General features: G+C 40.1%; 2 protein-coding genes and 1 long non-coding RNA gene across 3 annotated transcripts in view; all 3 read left to right on the top strand.

Moving 5' to 3' along the window:
- The window catches only part of mylkb (myosin light chain kinase b), a 29,175-nt gene extending 20,499 nt beyond the window's left edge, over window positions 1–8,676 (top strand). Inside the window, exons 11-19 of the mRNA XM_029427972.1 lie at window positions 443–646; window positions 2,838–3,055; window positions 3,279–3,402; window positions 3,834–3,986; window positions 4,112–4,235; window positions 4,618–4,708; window positions 4,818–4,946; window positions 5,020–5,132; window positions 5,305–8,676. Of these exons, the coding sequence (XP_029283832.1) occupies window positions 443–646; window positions 2,838–3,055; window positions 3,279–3,402; window positions 3,834–3,986; window positions 4,112–4,235; window positions 4,618–4,708; window positions 4,818–4,946; window positions 5,020–5,132; window positions 5,305–5,439 (1,291 nt within the window). The 3' untranslated portion in view covers window positions 5,440–8,676. The remainder of the gene's footprint in view (window positions 1–442; window positions 647–2,837; window positions 3,056–3,278; window positions 3,403–3,833; window positions 3,987–4,111; window positions 4,236–4,617; window positions 4,709–4,817; window positions 4,947–5,019; window positions 5,133–5,304) is intronic.
- A 5,285-nt stretch (window positions 8,677–13,961) lies between these two features.
- Window positions 13,962–14,922, top strand: LOC115005975 (olfactory receptor 2C1-like). The gene is made up of 2 exons (XM_029427973.1): window positions 13,962–14,572; window positions 14,643–14,922. Exons 1-2 carry the CDS (start codon window positions 13,962–13,964, stop codon window positions 14,920–14,922), a joined length of 891 nt encoding a protein of 296 aa, XP_029283833.1.
- Window positions 14,923–19,200: 4,278 nt separating this feature from the next.
- LOC115005978 (uncharacterized) lies at window positions 19,201–21,239 on the top strand. The gene is made up of 3 exons (XR_003832006.1): window positions 19,201–19,368; window positions 20,600–20,635; window positions 21,119–21,239. It is a non-coding gene; the product is annotated as an uncharacterized LOC115005978 (long non-coding RNA).
- The last annotated feature ends 397 nt before the right edge of the window (window positions 21,240–21,636 follow it).

The following is a 21,636-nucleotide window of genomic DNA, read 5'->3' as shown; positions in this document are numbered from 1 at the left end:
TCTGTAACATCCAGCAGGAGGAGACTCCTCTGTAACATCCAGCAGGAGGAGACTCCTCTGTAACATCCAGGAGGAGACTCCTCTGTAACATCCAGCAGGAGGAGACTCCTCTGTAACATCCAGCAGGAGGAGACTCCTCTGTAACATCCAGCAGGAGGAGACTCCTCTGTAACATCCAGCAGGAGACTCCTCTGTAACATCCAGCAGGAGGAGACTCCTCTGTAACATCCAGCAGGAGGAGACTCCTCTGTAACATCCAGCAGTAACATCCAGCAAGAGGAGACTCCTCTGTAACATCCAGCAGGATGAAGAGGATAAGGCAGCGTCTCTTTAGGGCGGGGCTAACTGTGATTGACCAAGATGGCGACGGCCAAAAACGTTTTATTTGGATTTAAAAGGTCTTTAAATGTGGAATAAAATATGTGCTATGTTTGTGTGACAGGGGTAAGTTCGGTCAGGTCTTCAAACTGGTGGAGAAAGCGACAAAAAAGGTTTGGGCAGGGAAGTTCATCAAGGCATACTCGGCGAAGGAGAAGGACAACGTGCGGCATGAGATCGGCATCATGAACAGCCTCCATCACCCCAAACTGGTGCAGTGTATCGACGCCTTCGAGGGGAAGTCTGACATTGTGATGGTGCTCGAGATGTACGTAACGTTTAATTATCAGGGATTCTAAACTGATTTTATTTTACATTTTCTTCTGAACATGAATAAAATAAAGACTGGAAACAGAGGGAAACAGCTAGCTTAGCATAAAGTCTGGAAACATAGGGAAACAGCTAGCTTAGCATAAAGACAGGAAACAGAAGGAGACAGCTACCTTAGCATAAAGACTGGAAACAGAGGGAAACAACTAGCTTAGCATAAAGACTGGAAACAGAAGGAGACAGCTACCTTAGCATAAAGACTGGAAACAGAGGGAAACAACTAGCTTAGCATAAAGACTGGACACAGATGGAAACAACTAGCTTAGCATAAAGACTGGAAACAGAGGGAAACAACTAGCTTAGCATAAAGACTGGATACAGAGGGAAACAACTAGCTTAGCATAAAGACTGGACACAGATGGAAACAACTAGCTTAGCATAAAGACTGGAAACAGAGGGAAACAACTAGCTTAGCATAAAGACTGGAAACAGAGGGAAACAACTAGCTTAGCATAAAGACTGGAAACAGAGGGAAACAACTAGCTTAGCATAAAGACTGGATACAGAGGGAAACAACTAGCTTAGCATAAAGACTGGAAATAGAGGGAAACAGCTAGCTTAGCATAAAGACTGGAAACAGAGGGAAACAACTAGCTTAGCATAAAGACTGGAAACAGAGGGAAACAACTAGCTTAGCATAAAGACTGGAAACAGAGGGAAACAACTAGCTTAGCATAAAGACTAGAAACAGAGGGAAACAGCTAGCTTAGCATAAAGACTGGAAACAGAGGGAAACAACTAGCTTAGCATGAAGACTGTAAACAGGGAAACAGCTAGCCGTCAAAGGGAAGGGTAACAAAATCCACCTTCAAGCTTCTTTAAAACTCACAGATTAACATGTTATATGTTGTTAGTTTAATCCTCAGTAAAACCACAAATTGTGGTATTTATACTTCAGTTGTTGTTCAGATCAAACAAGATATAACATGTTAATTAATGAGTTGTATTTTGTTAGCTTAAGACAGTTGCAGAGCACAAAAGTTCTGTATTCAACATTTTTTCAACAATACTGATCAAAACAAAATACACAAAAAAAGGAGGAAAGAACAAGAGAAAAACATTGATGCACACAAACAAATGTACAATACACATGCTGTTAAAATAACAATGTAAAACAAAATGTATTTGTTGTTATGTGGTTGTTTATAACAGTCCCTGCTAAAATAAACAATACAATAAATAAACAACGATGGACCAAAAAGACAAGAAACGGGATGTAAAATAAATGAGGTCCAGATGAAAATATAACAGCTGTTGAGTCTTAGTCACATGTCTCCCCAAATCTTCAACATATTTATCAATAACTTTTGATTCACTGATAATAAACACGTCTTTTATTGTGGAAATGTAAAAACCTGCAGCTGCTGCACAGACGAGATGTTTTTGTTTCTGAGAACGTCGGAAAATATTTTTCTGGCCAACTATGAGAGGAATGAGAGCAGCTATTTCCTGTCTGCTAATTTTAGAGCCGGCTCTGAACAGACTGTTCTAACAAGTGTTTATCTGCTGGGAAATGTTTTCACTATTTTCTGACCTTATCAACACCAAACCATTAATCTACAATATGATGATACCTTTTGAAAATAATTGTTAGTAGCAGTATTAATCCAAAGTGCTTCATAATTTGAGTTCAGTGTTTTGCCAAAGGACACTTGGACAGGAGGGATTCGAACCACCGACCTTCGGCTTTTATTTCATATAAATTCATTTCAACATCTTTCAGGTTTTTTTAGACCAAATGTGAATAATTTGTGAAAAACGTCAAAGTAAACCATCTCTCTGCGCCAATCTACAACCAATCTGAAATCGTATTCTGCGGTGCAAATTCAAAAAGATTATAGCTGCCAATATTAGTGTCATCTAATCTGACGCTGTGCACAAAGACCTTAAACACAATCAATATAATAGTGAAGAATGAAACGTTGCCCTCTTCAGTACAGCCTCTGAACCTTTCATTGAAATCATGAACAAATATTTATACGTATTTTTCGTTTGGTTTTTTCGTTTCGTCCTCAGTGTTTAAAGACCTTTACAGCCACGTTTAAGCACCTCTGGTTTATCCTACGAACGTCTGTGTGGGAGGCCCAGAAGGAATCCTTTATGTAACACTATGGGTTGTCGTTGTGCAGGATCTCAGGAGGCGAGTTGTTTGAGCGGATCATCGACGAGGACTTTGAGCTGACGGAGAGGGAGGTGATTAAATACATGCTGCAGATCATCGACGGGGTCAACTTCATCCACAAACAGGGCATCGTCCACCTCGACCTCAAACCCGAGAACATCATGTGTGTCGGCAAGACCGGCAGCAAGATCAAACTCATCGACTTCGGCCTCGCCAGGCGACTAGGTGACCGAGTTTAACATCTAAAGTTCAGGAGGATCTTTGTTCTTCAGATGTCTCCACAACTGTTGGATGGATTGACATTAAACACACTTCAGATATTAATGATCCCCAGAAAAGACAGATATCTTTTCTTTAAGTTCGTTAACTTGTTAGTGTTAGCATTTAGCTAAGCCTGAGGTGTCCTAACATGGCCGCCTCAGTAATTGTTGATTGTTGTCTTTTACAGAAAGCGCAGGAACTCTGAAGGTTTTGTTTGGGACTCCAGAGTTCGTGGCTCCTGAAGTGATCAACTATGAAGCCATCAGTTATCCCACTGACATGTGGAGTATAGGGGTCATCTGTTATATACTGTGAGTCTAACTTAGCTTCTTATTTAGCTTCTGTGAGTCTGCTTAACATAACTTAGCTATTTTCCATTTAACGTCAGTTTAGCTTCTCTTAGTGTTATCTGGCTTCATGTTGCTTTATTTCCTGCCTTCTATTTATTTTTTATCTTAATTTAAGTTTTTTTTCTTTAATATATTTTGAGTTAATATTCAGTTAGCTTAGCTTAGCATAGCCTTGCTATTATTTAGTTTTATTCCTTTTATTTAGTATTTTAATAGATTTTTCTTTAACTTCACGCATCACTTTCTTTGTTTATCTTAATTTAGTTTCAGGTCTTTGTTTAACTTTAGCTCTTATGAAGCTTTAACATATATTCATAGTTTTGAGGTGAAGTTTAGTCTAGAATTCTTTTGTATAATTGTATTTAGTCTTCCTGTGCTCGTCGTCCTCTCAGGCTGAGCGGTCTGTCTCCCTTTATGGGCGACAACGACAACGAGACTCTGTCCAACGTCACCTCGGCCTCCTGGGACTTTGAGGACGAGGCCTTCGACGAAATCTCAGAAGACGCCAAAGACTTCATCACCAATCTGCTGAAGAAAGACATGAAGTAAGAAAACACAGTCTGTAGACAGCATGGACGGACCCAAAGCAAGGAAACTGACTCTGTGTGTGTGTGTGTGTGTGTGTGTGTGTGTGCGCGCGTGCGTGTGTGCGTGCGTGTGTGCGTGCCAGGGCTCGGCTCACCTGTGCTCTGTGTTATGAACACACCTGGCTGAAGCAGGACACCAACACCATGACGGCCAAGAAGCTCTCCAAGGAGAGGATGAAGAAGTACATCCTGAGGAGGAAATGGCAGGTAAACAACAACATCAGGACAGAGACATGATGCGGAGTATTTACAGATCGACGTCTTTACAGCACGACGCGGCATATTTATAACAAGACGCAGCGTATTTACAACACGACGTACGTAATGCAGCGTATTTATAACGTCACTGCATATTTACGATGTGGCTTGTGTACGCCATGATGCAGCATATTTACACCAAGATGAGGCATAGTCACAACATGACACAGCAGAAAACTGTTTCACTCTCACAGGGAGGATGAGTAGGAACATAAGATGCAGAACAAAAACTTAAAACACAGAATGACATCCAGTCTGACTACAGAGCGTCTGAAGTGATGTTCAAAATGGCCGACAGTACAGGATGTGACTGTTTCTTTTTCTGTGGCAGAAAACGGGACACGCTGTCCGAGCCATCGGCAGACTGTCGTCCATGGCCATGATGGCCGGAGTCAGCGCCAAGAAGGGCTCGCCCTCCGAAGGTAGAGGCCAACAGAAAATAAAGCTGTTATGATGGTATGTTATTCTGTTTTCTAACTGTGTGTGTGTGTGTGTGTGTGTGTGTGTGTGTGTGTGTGTGTGTGTGGTCAGAGGATAACCAGTTCCTGGAGTGTTTAGAGTACGAGCAGAAGACGGAGTGTAAGCCGACTTTCAGCTCGGTCATCAAAGACGTGGAGGTGGTGGAGGGCAGCGCCGCTCGCTTCGACTGCAAGATCGAAGGTACGAGACTAAATCACAAAGTGACTAATGATGAAAACAGTGAAAAGACTCATAAATAATAAATGTTTTTCAGGTTACCCTGACCCAGAGGTGGTGTGGTACAAAGACGAACAGCCGATCAAAGAGACCCGACACTTCCAGATCGACTACGACGAAGAAGGAAACTGTAGTCTGGTCATTTCAGAGGTCAGAGGTCAAATCATATATTGTTCAGTAAAGTTCAACTTACAACGAAATGTACAGAAAGATTTGTGTGAATAAATCAATAAAAATAAATCTAATCAAGAGCCGAAACTTTTCTTATTTCGGACACGAAAGAAAATAAATGTTTCTGATATTTGCTGATACAAACCTGCAGGTGTCAGGTGACGACGACGCCAAGTACTTGGTGAAGGCGGTCAACAGTCTGGGGGAGGCGACCTGCACCGCCGAGCTGCTGGTGGAGGTGATGGCCGGAGAGGAAGAAGAAGAGGAGGAGGAAGAAGAGGAATAAAGCAGTGTTGGTCTGGACTCCCACAGGAAGAGGAGGAGATGCTGTTCCTCTTCAGCCTGTCAGACCTGAGCAGGAAAAACTTTCCCACAAATACCAGATTATGATTGGAGGAGCAGGTGGGCGGGGTTTGTCATGAGCGTGTAACGCCGCCAGAAGAAACTCCAGACTCCAACCCTGTCCCTCCAAAAATATGATTTTCTTTATTCAATTTTACTTAATTTAATCTCCTGTAGTGGTTTTACCTGTACCATGCTGAGTGCTAAACCCCGCCCACCAGACTCCTGGAGAACATAAGCCCCGCCCCTCTCAGGTTAGCCTCTGTTCATTGGTGGGTTTCCTCTCACAGTTTATTTCATTGCTGTTTCTTAAAGACGTATAATTGAAACAGGATACTGGAGTTTTCTGTCCATTCTTAGATCATTTTCAGCGCAGGTCATATGTCTAATGTTAATGAAAGTGAAAAATAATCCGCCCGTGCATTAACCAGGCCTTAAACAGCGGTAAAATGTCAAAGAGTTGTGGGAGCTGTAGTTGTTGAAAGCTAACAAAATAACTTCTTATATCTGATAAAGTTATCTGAGAATATGGAATGGATAAGGAAATCCCAGTATCATGTTTCAGATCTATACAAAACCCTTGAGGAAATACATTGATGAAGAGTTGTTGGTTGAACATGCTAGCCCTGAATGACAAGCTAATGCTAACAAAATGTGAAAGTATTTTAATAAATAACATTTAGCTATAGCTCCCAGGGCCCCTTCATCAAAGACTCATGGGAGCTGTAGTTGTTTGTTGCTTTAGCTCTTCTTATAACCAAACCATGAACAATAATGTACTGTATGTGAACCAGACCTGCTCCCGGTGGGAGTCCAGGTGAGGAAGAAGACGGTACTGTACAAAGGAAACATGATGGAAGCAGCTTTATATTCACAGAGTTAGGTCAGCTAACACTAACGTGGCTCACTGTGATAAGAAGCTCCAGTGACTCCAAACAACAAGGCAAAAGACATCCAAGTAGTTCATCGTGTTAGCACGGTGTGGTGAAGACAAAAGAGATTCAAATTACATTCATCGCTTTAAGATTATTCAGATTTTACTGATAAACGGATCATCCTGAGAGGAATATGGCTGGGTATTAAACATTACAAAAACTGACATCAGATAGACGACTAACTAGTGTTTGTTAGCTAACGCCACCATTATTCATTTGAACTTAATAGCAACTAAACATTAGCTAATGATCAGCAGAGACCACAGCTGTGAACATTTAATCAGAATATATCAGTTGTTAGATATTACCAACTAACTAATGCTGGATAACTAACATCCCCCTGACCTATGTTAGCTCACAAGCTAATGAATATTAGCAGCAGAGGTCTGAGCTGTGAAGAGTGAATTAAAACTTTGAAGAGAGAAGAGTGAAGAGACTTTCTGTAAACTTAAATTAATTGAAAACTAAAAATGGATAAATCAGCCATCAAAATAATCATTAGCTGCAGCATTAAAGCTAACTTCAATTTAGCTTGTGTGAGGAGTGAATTTGAACAGTTTGGAAAGATGACTAAGCAAAATAAATTGTTAGCTTGGTAGCTAACGTAGCACAGCCTGTTTTGTTTTCCTTTTCTTTCTCCCTGAAATTATGTCATTTTATTTATTAGCTGTATTTTCGTTAAGTGTTGTCAGTTTTTATTCTTCGACAATCTGAAGCAGTTGAAGTAATAGTTTGCTACACAAGAACAACATGTAGTGATGAACTTAACTTCGCCACACAGGGTTTCTGGGAAATGGAGTCTTCTAAATTCAAACAGTTTCGTGTCGGTGCCACTCTGAGCTGCTAAAACGAAGTGCCTTAATTCTAATGACCCAACTCTGTGAATATTAGGCACAGGGTGAGAACCATGAAGGTGACCGTGATGGTAAATTATATAACAATAACTCGTTCTTTTAGTCTATAATCTAGCTGCTCCCCCTTTGCAACCGAGAAATGTTGAGCACGTCAGTTTGTTTCTTTGAGCACTTTTCTTGTCCTGTTTGTATTTTTGACTTCGACAGCAGCTAACTTCACCTCTGCCTTAAACGTTGTTCGCCTTAAAGCAACACGGTGACACTTTTAATGACCGTCTGGGTGAGTTTAAACTTTTCTACCACACATTTGTCGTGTTGTGGGACAAAATGAGTCATTTTCATTTTGGCTGCCTTGAAAACACGTTTGTTACCCCAAAAATTCCCGGAATGTTCTTTTCTCTCACTGAATTTCTAAACTTAATGTCGTCCACAGTTACGTTTGAAACATCAATAGTGACCTGGGAGGACATTTTGACGTTATGGCAAAACTTCAGTTTATGAAAATCAATAATTCGTACGGCGGAGTGTTGCATTCACCACAGAAAACACACAAGTATAGAAGTACAAGTATAATTTATGTATCTTGTAATCTAATTCTCATCCATATCTCATAATTAGATTTAATTGCGCAACTATGAGCTAAGATCCTGTGATTGTGAGATAGCTTAAGTTTAAATGTATTAAAATTACAAGATTGCAAGATATAGATCTGGTCATTTCATGGATATCACAAGATGCTTTGATCAAATAAATCTCTTATATTTACGATAAGGCACAACAAAATGAAGTTTTAAGGGAACTCTTCTGATTTGGCTCAAAGAGAAAATTGCCTCCATCAAGTTTTGTGAAAAGTTGAAAGTGATTTAAAGTGTCTGGAGAGTGAACACGTTTGTGAAGTCATATCTTTAAACTTTGTTTTGCCACATTCCAGCTGTTTGTTTGTGCTTTAAAACATTTATTTAAAGGTTTTCAGTGCTGATTCAACCAAAAACCAAAGAAACTTCTTTAAGAATTCACAGGTGTGTGTTTGTGTGTGATCCATCTAATGTTTAAAACTTACCTGGCCTGTTTGTGTGTTTGGTGGTTGTTTGTTTTTAAGAATGTTTTTATTTTTAGACTTATTTAATGCACAGATTCATAATTCTAATATTAGTATTTGAGCATCCGTCTTCCTGGAGATCTTGTCTCCACCACTTAATTTGTCACCGTTTTTACAACTAAAGCGAGCAGTGGACTCACGAGACCGGTTTGTTTTTGTATTAGATGTATGTAGATTATATTTCTCTAATTTTTATAAATATATAACAGTTTGATGAACTGCAGATGACATGTATGAGAACACTACGACTGTAGTTCCTCACAGAAACCAAATAAATCTATCACAAAACCAAAGTGCTGCTGTGGAGTGTGTTGTGATGTACCTGATAGGGCAGGTAATACGGAATTATCCGACAATATTATATAACATATGATCCTCAAAACAACATATATGACCGGTGTTTTTAACATTTTATTTAACGTTGTTTTTAAGGTTTAACGTTGTATTTAACGTTTTATTTAATGTTTTATTTAACGTTGTTTTTAAGGTTTAGCGTTTTATTTAACGTTGTTTTTAAGGTTTAACGTTGTATTTAACGTTGTTTTTAAGGTTTAACGTTTTATTTAACATTGTTTTTAAGGTTTAACGTTGTATTTAACGTTTTATTTAACATTGTTTTTAAGGTTTAACGTTGTATTTAACGTTTTATTTAACGTTGTTTTGAACGTTGTATTTAACGTTGTTTTTAAGGTTTAACGTTTTATTTAACGTTGTTTTTAAGGTTTAACGTTGTATTTAACGTTTTATTTAACGTTGTTTTGAACGTTGTATTTAACATTGTATTTAACGTTGTTTTTAAGGTTTAACGTTGTATTTAACGTTTTATTTAACGTTGTTTTGAACGTTGTATTTAACGTTGTTTTTAACGTTATTTTTAACGTTATTTTTAACATTGTTTTTAACATTATTTTTAACGTTGTTTTTAACGTTTTAACGTATTTATCGTTGTGAAACGTTCGCATGGCGGCAGCTTTAATGTGTAAATTAGTGTTTAAATTAAGGGACGACTTTCATGTTATTTGGTCCATTAAGGTGTTTTACGTTTATTATACTTTAACATATTCAGCCTTTGAGAATTACACATTTTCTATGTGCAGAATCCTTTAGTGAGCGTTTGAGTCTTTCTCGTATTGTTTCATGAACATGTCGGGTGCAGCCGGTCAGTGCTGAGAGGTAATGAGGTCACCTGAGAGCGGCTCGTTAATCAGCTCATTAAGGCCGCAGCTCGTTAGTCCACAGAGTCCAAACTGCAGCTCGTTAAACACAAACATCATTACATCATGTTGTTTTTACCACTGCTGACCTCTGACCTTCAGTACTCAAGTCTTTACCTGCATGTAACTTCATACATTTATCGCTACAAATTAAGATTTTTTGCACACAAAACAAACTATTTTCACTATTTTTACACAGCAATCAATGAATTAAAGTTCTATTTATTCATCTATTCATGGAGAAAATGATCAGCAGATTGATCCATAATGAAAATAATCTTTAGTTAATACCTGCTTCTACATTAATGCATGAGTAATAATAATGTAATGATATCATATATAATAGTATAATAGCCACAGCCTGGGACATTTCTATACTTTTAATACTGTAACTACATTTTACTGATTGTACTTTCATACTTTTACTGAAGGAACATGTTTGATGCAGGACTTTCACAGTGACAGTATTTTACAGTGTAGTATTAGTACTTTTAAGGTTAGGAAAAGATCGAGGTTTACGTTAACTTCATTAGCGACGAGACTCATGACAAAATATTAACGTTGACTTTAAGTTTCACACCGAACACGAACAGCGGTCTCCTGGGAAGCTTTGTTTGTTTTCATATTAGAAACCTCCTGCACTCACCACGAAAGACGGACACATTCTAATGAAATAAAGTGTCTCTGAGGATCATTTATATCCCGAATTAGTGAGAAGGTTGTATTTTATGCAGTGAGATTTAAAGTTTCATTCTTCCATGAACATTACGTTTCTGGTAGGCGTGCCAGCTTTAAAATGCCAGATTTGCTAATGGAGTTTGGTGAAAAGAAGCTAAATCTGCGACTGGCTCACTCTGTTGCACTGAGCCGTGTTCCTCCTTCACCATCAACTGTTTATTCTGACTCAATGCCACACACACCGTCCTGCACATAGTTGGAGACAATGAGCCCCCCCACCCCCCCACCCTGTCTACAGAGGCAGTATACAGTGCCATCATGTGAGGAGGTGCTGGTTGTGAACATAAGAACAACCCAAACTCTGCTTGGTTGTTGGTGTTTTGCATCTCTTTGTGGTGGTTCTGCATCGAGTGTAAGTATTTTTGTATCATTTTGTGGTGGTTTTGCATTTATTTGTAGTTGTTTTGTGTCTCTTTAGGATTGTTTTGTGTTTTAGACCCGTTCAGTATCCATCCAGGATCCTGCTGCCACAAACCACCAGAGCACCAAATGTGGATTAATCCACCACTAAAAATAGTCCTTAACAAAAGCACTCCTTCCTCCTGTGTTTGATAGAAACTCTTCCAAAATGGACCAAAAAGCACAAAATCATCCGTGAGACAGTTTGTACCTTAAAGCAGGGGTTCCCAAACCTTTCAGCCCGCGACCCCCAAAATAACGGTGCCAGAGACTGATGACCCCCACTATCCCCGGAGGTGACTGAAACATAAGAAATGCATTGTCCGAGTCATAGCGATAACAGCAGGTTTTATTAGGGTTTCCCCGACTGTGTGTGGCTTTCTTGCCTGTGCAATTAAATATGCCACCCCATGGCGGAGGCCATGGGGTCTCTCCCCCTCTCAGGCAGATTGTCCCATCACGATCTGGACAGCTCCAGTTTGACTTGACAGTCGTTAATCTGTCGTAGTCACCTCAGGGGTCACATCGAGAGGATTCTGAAAATCATCTCGTGACTCGCCCCTCGGTGTCTCGTGACCCCCACTTTGGGAACCCCTGCCTTAAAGCATAGGTCTTCAACAGGGGGTCCGCGGAGGTACTGCAGGGGGGTCGCAAAATTGTTTGTAGATAAAGCAATTTTTTGGTTTTACTCTGCACATTCACATTCCCTCCGCTGTACTCACCTACAGTCAGAGGCAGAGTGAAGGAAAGGAGAGGGGTGAACTCAAATAAATGTACCCCCCCCACATCTTCAAGCCTCTTCTATACAATATATACAGTAGGGCAGGGGTCGGGAACCTACGGCTCGCGAGCCATATATGGCTCTTTCGATGACGCGATATGGCTCGCAAACAATTCTGAGCTGACATTTAACATGATTAACAATTAATAAATAATTATACTGTGTCATTGTGAAAACATTTAGCAGAGGATTTGTTTTTAGTTCTCCCCTCTCCTTTCCTCCGCTCTGTCTCTGACTGCACAGCGCACACACTTACACACGTGTGTGTGTGTATATGTGTGTGTATAGGTGTGTGTATAAGTGTGTGTGTAGGTGTGTGTGTAGGTGTGGGTGTAGGGGTGTAGGGGGCGGAGCCCCGCCCGTCGCGAAACCGAGCAGAGGAGAAACTGCGCAAAGCAAGCAGTAGACCGGGGGGGTCAAACTCAATCACAGAGAGGGCCAACATTAAAAACTGGGACTACGTCGAGGGCCGAACACGGTCCACATTTACTGAACAGGATACACATAAAGTGCAAAAAGATACGGAACATATTTAAGTCAACTGCAGACGGGTTGCTGAGCAGTTCACTTTAAATATCGGAGCTGCAAAGTCTCTCAGTCGATCAGCAGAATCAGTCGGGAACACAGCGGGGGAGATGTTTGTCAGTGTTTGGAAACACGCAGTGACCAAAGTTTCCTGCTGCATCCGAGTCTCCCACAGGCAGCTCGGCATCACACACGTCTGATCACACTGAAGCTGCAGGTTTAACAGTGAGATGCTTCGTTATGTCGCACACACAGTCCAGCTCACATCGTCCCAGAGATCTGTGCTGTGTTTCCCTTTGCTTCCAAAAACTTTCATTTCATTCACACACACTTAGATTCTTCCTCAAATGTATTTCCCCGTGGTTGTGCCGTGCATTGATTTAATTACCAAAACCGGCGGGCCAGGTATGACAGACATGATATTTCCTTGTGGTCGGATATAATTGCCTTGAGTTTGACCCCCGTGCAGTAAACACTGACACGTGCACATAAATGAGATAAATAACGTAAGCGTTTAGTTTATTTAATAAAAGAGCTCCTGTTCAATGAAACACTGATACCTCTGTTAGTACTCAGAGACGTGTTATATTAAAAAATGCACACGTAAAGTTGCATTCAAATTTATATGGCTCTCAAGGAAATACATAATACATACATACATAATATTTGGCTTTTATGGCTCTCCCAGCCAAGAAGGTTCCCGACAGGTCAGGGAGATAAAAACAACTCGTCTCACAGCTTCGTGTTCAGAGCGGATGTTCCTGTTAGTGATTCTTTTTATATAATAACGCTATTAATGTTCTTTTAATGTGATATATTAATGCTCTTCATATTAATGTTATATATTAGTGTTAATGTTCAAACCGGTGGATTCAGGTCTGTTTCTCTTCATGTTCACTGTGATGATGTTTCTTTATGATTCATGTTATATATATATATATATATATATATATATATATATATATATATATATATATATAAATGTTCTACACCTTAATGTTGTATTAATGTTATATTTATATTATCTTAATATTATCTTAATATTATATGTGTCTATTGTTCTTCACAGTATATTAATATTATATTAATGTTATATTAAAATTATCTTAATATTAATATAACATTATATTTATATTATCTTAATATTATCTTAATATTATATGTGTATATTGTTCTTCACAGTATCTTAATATTATATTAATGTTATATTAATGTTCTATACTTTAATGTTCAAACTGACTTGTTCAGATGTGTTTCTCTTCATGTTCAGTTTGTGTCTGTAGATGATTAATGCTATTAATGTTATATATATTGTAATGTTGTAGAAATGTGCTTTACTGTATAGTAATGTTATATATATATATATATATATATATATATATTTATATATATATATATATATATATATTTATATATATATATATATAATATGTTTTTTATATATATATATATATAATATGTTTTATATATATATATATATATATATATATATGTATATGTGTGTGTATATGTATATATATATATATATATATATATATATATATATATATATATATATATTAATGTTATATTAATGCTCTTTGGGCTTTATTAATGTTCTATAATTTAACGTTATATTAATGTTATAGGTTATTAATGTTCTATAAATTAGTGCTCGTTAACGTTCTTTACAGTATATGAATTTTTCTTTATTCGTATATTAATGATTTAAAGCCTATATTAAAGTTTTATATATTAATATTACATTATTGTTATATATATTATAATTCAGCTTATTAATCTGGTTGTTATATTTATATGTATTGTTATATAAGTTTTATATAAATGAATGTAATATTATTTATATAAATGTTATTGTTTAAACAGCTTCAGGACCTTTGAACTCATTAATATTGTTGCTCTGCAGTCAGTTTGTCTCCTGATGGCGTCAGCAGGCTTTAACGTGAGCTCCGTGACGCCGCTGACGCTGGTCGGTGTGGCACTGCTGTCTGACCACAGGTGGTTCTTCTTCTCCGTGTTGTCGTTGGTGTATGTCTTCGTGCTGCTCAGCGACTCTCTGGTTGTTTATCTCATCTGTTGTCATCGAACTCTTCACCGGCCGATGTTCATCTTCGTGGCGGCGGTTCTGCTGAACTCTCTCGCCGGCAGCTCTGTGGTTTATCCCAAACTTCTGTCCGACCTGCTGTTCCTGTCGGGTGGCGGCGGAGTGCAGGTGTCCCGGGCCGCGTGTCTGTGCCAGGCCTTCGGCGTGTACTCTCTGGGCGCCTCCAGCTTCATGCTGCTGTCGGCCATGGCCTTTGACCGCTATGTGTCCATCTGCCACCCGCTGCGCTACACTGCGCTGTTGTCTCCTGCCAAGGTGGTGGCGCTGCTGCTGCTCTGCTGGCTGCTGCCCGCCGTTTTGGTCGGAGGTATGGTGCTGCTGGCCAGCCGCTTACCGCTCTGCCACATGCGGCTCAACAGGATGTACTGCGACATCTTGAGCTTCACAAGGCTGAGCTGCGGTGGCGCCGCGGCGAAGCTGAGTGGAGTGTGCGGCCTGCTGTGCATCACGGTCCATGGTCTTCCTGCCTGCCACCTTCGTGCTTTTCTCCTACGCCAGGATCCTCTCCATCTGTCTGCGACGCTCACAGAGCTTCAGCAACAAAGCGCTGCACACCTGTCTGCCTCACCTGCTCGTCTTCATCATCTACTCCACCAGCGTCACCACAGACCTGCTGCTCTGGCGCCTGGGGGGCAGCAGCGAAACCGGCGCTTCGGTCATCGCCTCCGTCCTGATGCTGGTAGTCCCCAATTTGCTGAACCCGGTGGTGTACGGACTGAAGATGAAGGAGGTGTTCATACACGTGAAGAAGCTGCTGAGCTGCCGCACAGACAGCTGATCTCACACAGCTGATCTCACGCAGCTGATCTCACACAGCTGATCTCTGATCTCACACAGCTGATCTCACACAGCTGATCTCTGATCTCACACAGCTGATCTCACACAGCTGATCTCACGCAGCTGATCTCACACAGCTGATCTCTGATCTCACACAGCTGATCTCACACAGCTGATCTCACCCAGCTGATCTCACACAGCTGATCTCTGATCTCACACAGCTGATCTCACACAGCTGATCTCACGCAGCTGATCTCACACAGCTGATCTCTGATCTCACACAGCTGATCTCACACAGCTGATTCTCACGCAGCTGATCTCACACAGCTGATCTCTGATCTCACACAGCGATCTCACACAGCTGATCTCACGCAGCTGATCTCACACAGCTGATCTCTGATCTCACACAAGCTGATCTCACACAGCTGATCTCACGCAGCTGATCTCACACAGCTGATCTCTGATCTCACACAGCTGATCTCACACAGCTGATCTCACACAGCTGATCTCACACAGCTGATCTCTGATCTCACACAGCTGATCTCACACAGCTGATCTCACGCAGCTGATCTCACACAGCTGATCTCTGATCTCACACAGCTGATCTCACACAGCTGATCTCACGCAGCTGATCTCACACAGCTGATCTCTGATCTCACACAGCTGATCTCACACAGCTGATCTCACGCAGCTGATCTCACACAGCTGATCTCTGATCTCACACAGCTGATCTCACACAGCTGATCTCACACAGCTGATCTCACACAGCTGATCTCTGATCTCACACAGCTGATCTCACACAGCTGATCTCACGCAGCTGATCTCACGCTGCTGATCTCACGCTGCTGATCTCACACAGCTGATCTCACGCTGCTGATCTCACACAGCTGATCTCACGCTGCTGATCTCACGCTGCTGATCTCACGCAGCTGATCTCTGATCTCAAACAGCTGATCTCACACACAGCTGATCTCACGCTGCTGATCTCACGCAGCTGATCTCTGATCTCAAACAGCTGATCTCACACACAGCTGATCTCACACAGCTGATCTCACGCTGCTGATCTCACACAGCTGATCTCACGCTGCTGATCTCACACAGCTGATCTCACGCTGCTGATCTCACGCAGCTGATCTCTGATCTCAAACAGCTGATCTCACACACAGCTGATCTCACACACAGCTGATCTCACGCAGCTGATCTCACGCAGCTGATCTCACACAGCTGATCTCACACAGCTGATCTCACACAGCTGATCTCACACACAGCTGATCTCTGATCTCACACACAGCTGATCTCACACACAGCTGATCTCACACACAGCTGATCTCACACACAGCTGATCTCACGCAGCTGATCTCACACAGCTGATCTCACACACAGCTGATCTCTGATCTCACACACAGCTGATCTCTGATCTCACACAGCTGATCTCACGCAGCTGATCTCACGCAGCTGATCACACGCAATATTGGGAATGACACAAATAAAAATACTAATGTTTACTAAATAATTGTAATAAGTAACTCTTTCAGTGAACATAGAGACACTCCGGTATTATTGTCGGAGGAGACTTTGTTCTGTTGTTTTATTTTGAAAGTCACTCCGTGTTCATTGATTTATAAGAACAGCTGGATACGGTGCAGGCGCTCAGCCTGGCTTACAGTTAGTTTACCAGCTAACGTTCCCGACCTCCATCTCCGTCCTCCTGATGGTCCTCTGCCCTTCAGCTTGTCCTCCTGATGGTCCTCCAGAGACGTTCTGTCCCGTCCTAATAACCAATAACTAACATAAAGATAAACACAGCAACACACCAAAATAAATATACAACAAAACCAAAAACTAGAAAATAACAACATGTACGTGAAACTGAGCTCTCACTGCTCAGCTCAGAGGGGAGACTGGTGTTTAATATTATACAGAATGTAAGTATAAGATTATACATACTAACAGTCTGTATAATATTTTAGCTATAAGATTGTTTACTTATGTTAGAGTTTATCTGACGCTCTCTAATACAGGGTTGTGTTGATGGATTCTTTAATACTTTGTCTTTTTGTTTTCTTCCAATAAAGAGCAACAAGCCGTTTGGTTTGAAGACGTCTGTGTAAATTCAAGTTATTAATATTATATTAATGTTATATATATTCATATTATATTCATATTATATTAATGTTATATATATTCATATTATATATATTCATATTATATTACAGGATATATTACATTATATTATAATTTCTTCACAAACCATTTTCCAATCCTCCAACATGATTCCCTGAATCCTTCCTCCATGCTTCTCATGTTCCGTGAGGACACGTGTGAAGCGTAAATTAAGAAAGTTCCCCTCTTTGTCTCGACCCCTGTTCTGTTAATAAACATGACATATGTACGTGGGCGTTGTGTCGCTGGAAGCAGAATAATTCAATAAACACGCTCGCTAACGCTAGCTAGCAAGTTTTATTGGCTTGTTTTTAACAATGGCTGAAGAAAATGTAAGTTTCTCTGCAACTCATTGTTATCAAGTTGTCCCAAAAAGTCGCTTAAGACTCTTCAGTTGATCCAAAATGTAGCGGCACGTGTATTGACTAGAACAAGGAAATGGGATCATATTACTCCTGTATTAGCTGCTCTGCACTGGCTCCCGGTAAAATACAGAATAGAATTCAAAATCCTTCTCCTGACTTACAAAGCAATTAATGGTCAGGCTCCAGCATATCTTAAAGATCTCATAGTACCTTATAAACCAACTAGAGCATTACGCTCCCAGACTGCAGGGTTACTTGTGGTTCCTAGAGTCTCTGAGAGTACAATGGGAGCCAGAGCCTTCAGCTATCAAGCTCCTCTCCAGTGGAACCAGCTTCCAGTTTGTGTTCGGGAGGCAGGCACACTCTCCACATTTAAGAGTAGGCTAAAGACTTTCCTTTTTGATAAAGCTTATAGTTAGGGCTGGCTCAGGTTTGCCCTGGATCAGCCCCTAGTTATGCTGCTATAGGCTTAGACTGCCGGGGGACACCTCCCTGCTCTCCTCCTTCTCTTCCTCTCTCCTCCCCTCCCTCTCTTCTTCTCCCTCTCTATCTGTATGCATTTATGTAAATGTATGTTACTAACTCATCATCCGGGGTATCATCCCAGAGTGTCTGTCTCTCATGTGGCAGGTTGCCACTGATAAAGTTTACGTCAGGATCATGAATCGTGGCTGCGCCTGCTGCCCTGGTCCTGCTGGACACCGGGAAGCCTTATTGACATTTTCCTGGATTCATCCAAACTTTCTCTTTTTCCAACACATCATTTCTGTCAAATGTTGTATTTGTACTATGTTGTTTATCCTGTACACACGACATCTATTGCACGTCTGTCCGTCCTGGGAGAGGGATCCCTCCTCAGTCTCCTCAGGGTTTCGTAACCTGTACAGTCTGTAAACACTGAGACAAATGTGTAATTTGTGATATTGGGCTATATAAATAAATTTGATTTGATTTGTACAGTCACTCACTCTGTGACTGCAAGTAAAAGTTAAGAAAGTTAACAGCAGATTGTTCGACCCTGAACGTTACACGCTGACTCAGCGCTGAACGGACAGACATTTACATGCCGGATAGAGAAAGCAAGAATGTAGTAAAGAGGAACTTTAGATGCCAATAACTGTTACTGTAATTGTGAGGAGACGACACTTCCAGTTTCCTCTGTGTTTTGTCTCGGCACCTACAACTAGCGTTAGCGTTAGCTGACAAAGCTAATGCACTTACGAGAGAAATCACGTTATTCCTCCTAGTTCCCCAATTTCTGATTAGGAGGGCATGACAAAACTTTAGACACATGTCCATACCTTCAGACAATACTTATTTAACCTTTTCTGATATGAAGTGTGCGTTAAACATGAGCATTTTTGATGATCGCGTCAGTCCAATTATTACTTACATTTTTTATTTAACAGCTCATATGCGATAACATTTCAAGTACATCTTCAATTCTGACAACACACCAACAACACAGCAAGGTGACATTTTGGATTTGTAACTTGAGTCAACTATTCTGAGGTGATGATGGCTTTCATGTTATTTGGTCCATTTTATGTCACGCCTTCATTCCTTAACTTGTGATTTATCTCTTGATTAAAACTAGGTGAAGGACATTATTAGTGGATAAATGTATTTTAATGTGCTCAGACAGCAACTCTTCACAGCTTCACTTATAATGAAGTATTTTTACAGAAACCAAATAAGTCTGAAGACACGTGAAGTTCGTCGTGTCGCAGCAGCTGCAGTGGCAACAGTGTGCCGCCGGGGGGCGCTGTCAGCTGACACACACACAAACAACAGGAAGCTTGATCAGCTTTTGGCAACAGATCCGTTTAACTCGGAGCTGATTTTTTTATTATTTTGTGTTTAACGTTAAACTGCGATGGCCGGCACCGCACTGAAGAGACTCATGGCGGAGTATAAACGTGAGTTAACGGAACCGGCCGTGTGGTAGCACCGCCACTTGTAACGTTAGCAAACAGGCTAAGCTACTAGCCCCGTTAACGTTTATAACCTGCTGAACCAAACACCATTTAAGATTCTGCCGATTTCGTGTTTTCTTTGCTCCTCGGCATTATCGTTCGTGTATTTCAACATAGATCGAAAGTTATTATAAAAGGGTTAAATTTATTTTATATTCGGCATCATTTTCATACACCCAGTAGCATCGACCGAGGTGAAATAATAGATTATATATGTTGTTTTGTAGCTCGTCAGCGCTCTCTTCGTAGGCAGTAATGATGCAACTTTGAACATTGGCGACCTCTTTCAGAAACTAAGATTAATTGAACAACAATAGAAATAAACGCCGAAATAAAGATTATAGCTCATAAATGCGCCAGAAAACCTTAGTGTGACCAAGTGAATTGTTTGTTACGCTCTGATAATCCTACTTTTCCCAGTTTATTTGAATGAAGTTTGGTGCATCTGGAGTATACCAGAGCTAGCATTACCTACTCTGTTAGCTAGGAGGATTAGCCTTAGTTTTAAATTCAAATGTAGTCGTGTTTCAACACATTAGTGTTGATAATACATTCATTAGGTTGACGTTGTAATGTGTGTTTGTTAGCTTGTCATTGTTGGCAGCTGTTCCGCCCACCTCTGTAGTTTGTACTGTTAGCATGTTAGCACTGATGCTAATGTTTACTTCGATGTTGAGGGAGACTTAAAATAAATGTGACCTCACAGTTAGCTTCAGTCGCGAGATGCACAGTGTAGGAAGTTATTTACGAACATAAATGCTATTTTACAATATTAAACACGCATTCACATAAAGCAGTCGCTTATAAAACAAGAGGGGGAATAAAAGTAAATAAAATAATAAATGAAGCTGCGGGTTCATCAAGTTTCAAAGCTTCATTAACTTCAGTGGTGAGAAATAATAAAACAGAATTATGTTTATTTCTAATTCACGTGTTCCTTCTTTCATAAGTATAAGTGTTTTATATAATATATATATATATATATATATATATATATATATATATATATATATACACTTACTATGTGTTAATACCATAATGTTGCATCTGTTCATATATTATATATTTATACACATCTGTTTGTGCAGCCTCTTCATTTATACCTCCACATATTACAGTAAACAGAATTTTATTTTATGTTTTACATTAGTGTGTGTGTGTGTGTGTGTTGCAGAGTTGACCCTGAACCCACCTGAGGGCATCGTTGCAGGTGAGACACGTTCAGTAAATGTTTAATGTGTTTCACTGAGAAACTCGTCATGAGGCTGAAAGTCACAAAAAATAACGAGTTTAATTTCATGATTTTAAGTCTGAAAGTCGACTTCATGAACGTCTGTCGTCATCGCGACATCACAGGCGGAGCAAGTTATTTTCTAAAGATATTAAATGCAGTAATTTAACATCTTTAGTTTGAATGTCTTCACTTCACATGTTTATATTTTTAAGAATAAAAACGTTGACAGATAATCTACTGAATTAATTTCCTCTTTTTAAATGGATTTCATGTTTGAAGGCATTAAAATAAGTTTGTTGTTTTAATGTTTGAAGGATTTTATGAATGATGACCTGCATTTGAATTACATAAAGCCTGAATTCTACATTTGAATGAGTGTTTTGTAATAACAGTGAACGATGTCAGGAGGGTGAATGTGTTGCGTCATGCGTTGTTGTAATAAAGTGTTTTTCTCTGCAGGTCCGGCCAACGAGGAGAACTTCTTTGAGTGGGAGGCGCTGATCATGTGAGTAAATGATAAGTGATCATACTGCTTATTAACACGCCGGCTCAATAACTCAAGGTTTTTATTTACAAGATGTTTCTGCTGAAACTTCTTCCTGCTCATCTTTAAATCTGATTCATTGAAATTACAATCTGTTCTGTTTAAACTGAAACACAGAGAAATCCACATGATCTGAGAGATGAACTCGTGAACACTGGGAGTAAAAACATGTTGTTGTATTCGACTTCAGTGTTTGTAAAATAACCAAATTAAACAGTTTTTGGACATTCTTGCTCTAAAAGTGACGAATGATCTTATAAAAATGTGTTTTCTGGTAATCGACGTCGTCGCAGCGAAATTCTTATAAATGTCTAAACTTCAGAGTCTCGTCAGATTGGACTGAATGTTAAAGAAGTCGCTGACGCCTGTAACACCTGCTGTCAGGTAATTATGGGATGTGGGGACGGTGATGTCACACTGTGAAGGAGCTGCA

The sequence above is a fragment of the Cottoperca gobio genome, unplaced genomic scaffold, assembly GCF_900634415.1.
Source record: "Cottoperca gobio unplaced genomic scaffold, fCotGob3.1 fCotGob3_421arrow_ctg1, whole genome shotgun sequence".
In the NCBI taxonomy this organism is placed as follows: domain Eukaryota; kingdom Metazoa; phylum Chordata; class Actinopteri; order Perciformes; family Bovichtidae; genus Cottoperca; species Cottoperca gobio.
The sequence above is the reverse complement of the archived record's forward strand: the minus strand, read 5'-3'. Positions and strand labels throughout refer to the sequence as shown.

Coding starts and splice junctions, on each gene's coding strand:
- LOC115005975 (XM_029427973.1), top strand. CDS start 13,962: ATGGCGTCAGCAGGCTTTAACGTGAGCTCCGTGACGCCGCTGACGCTG. Junction 14,573..14,642: donor GCGGCGAAGCTGAGTGGAGT/GTGCGGCCTGCT, acceptor CTCCTACGCCAG/GATCCTCTCCATCTGTCTGC.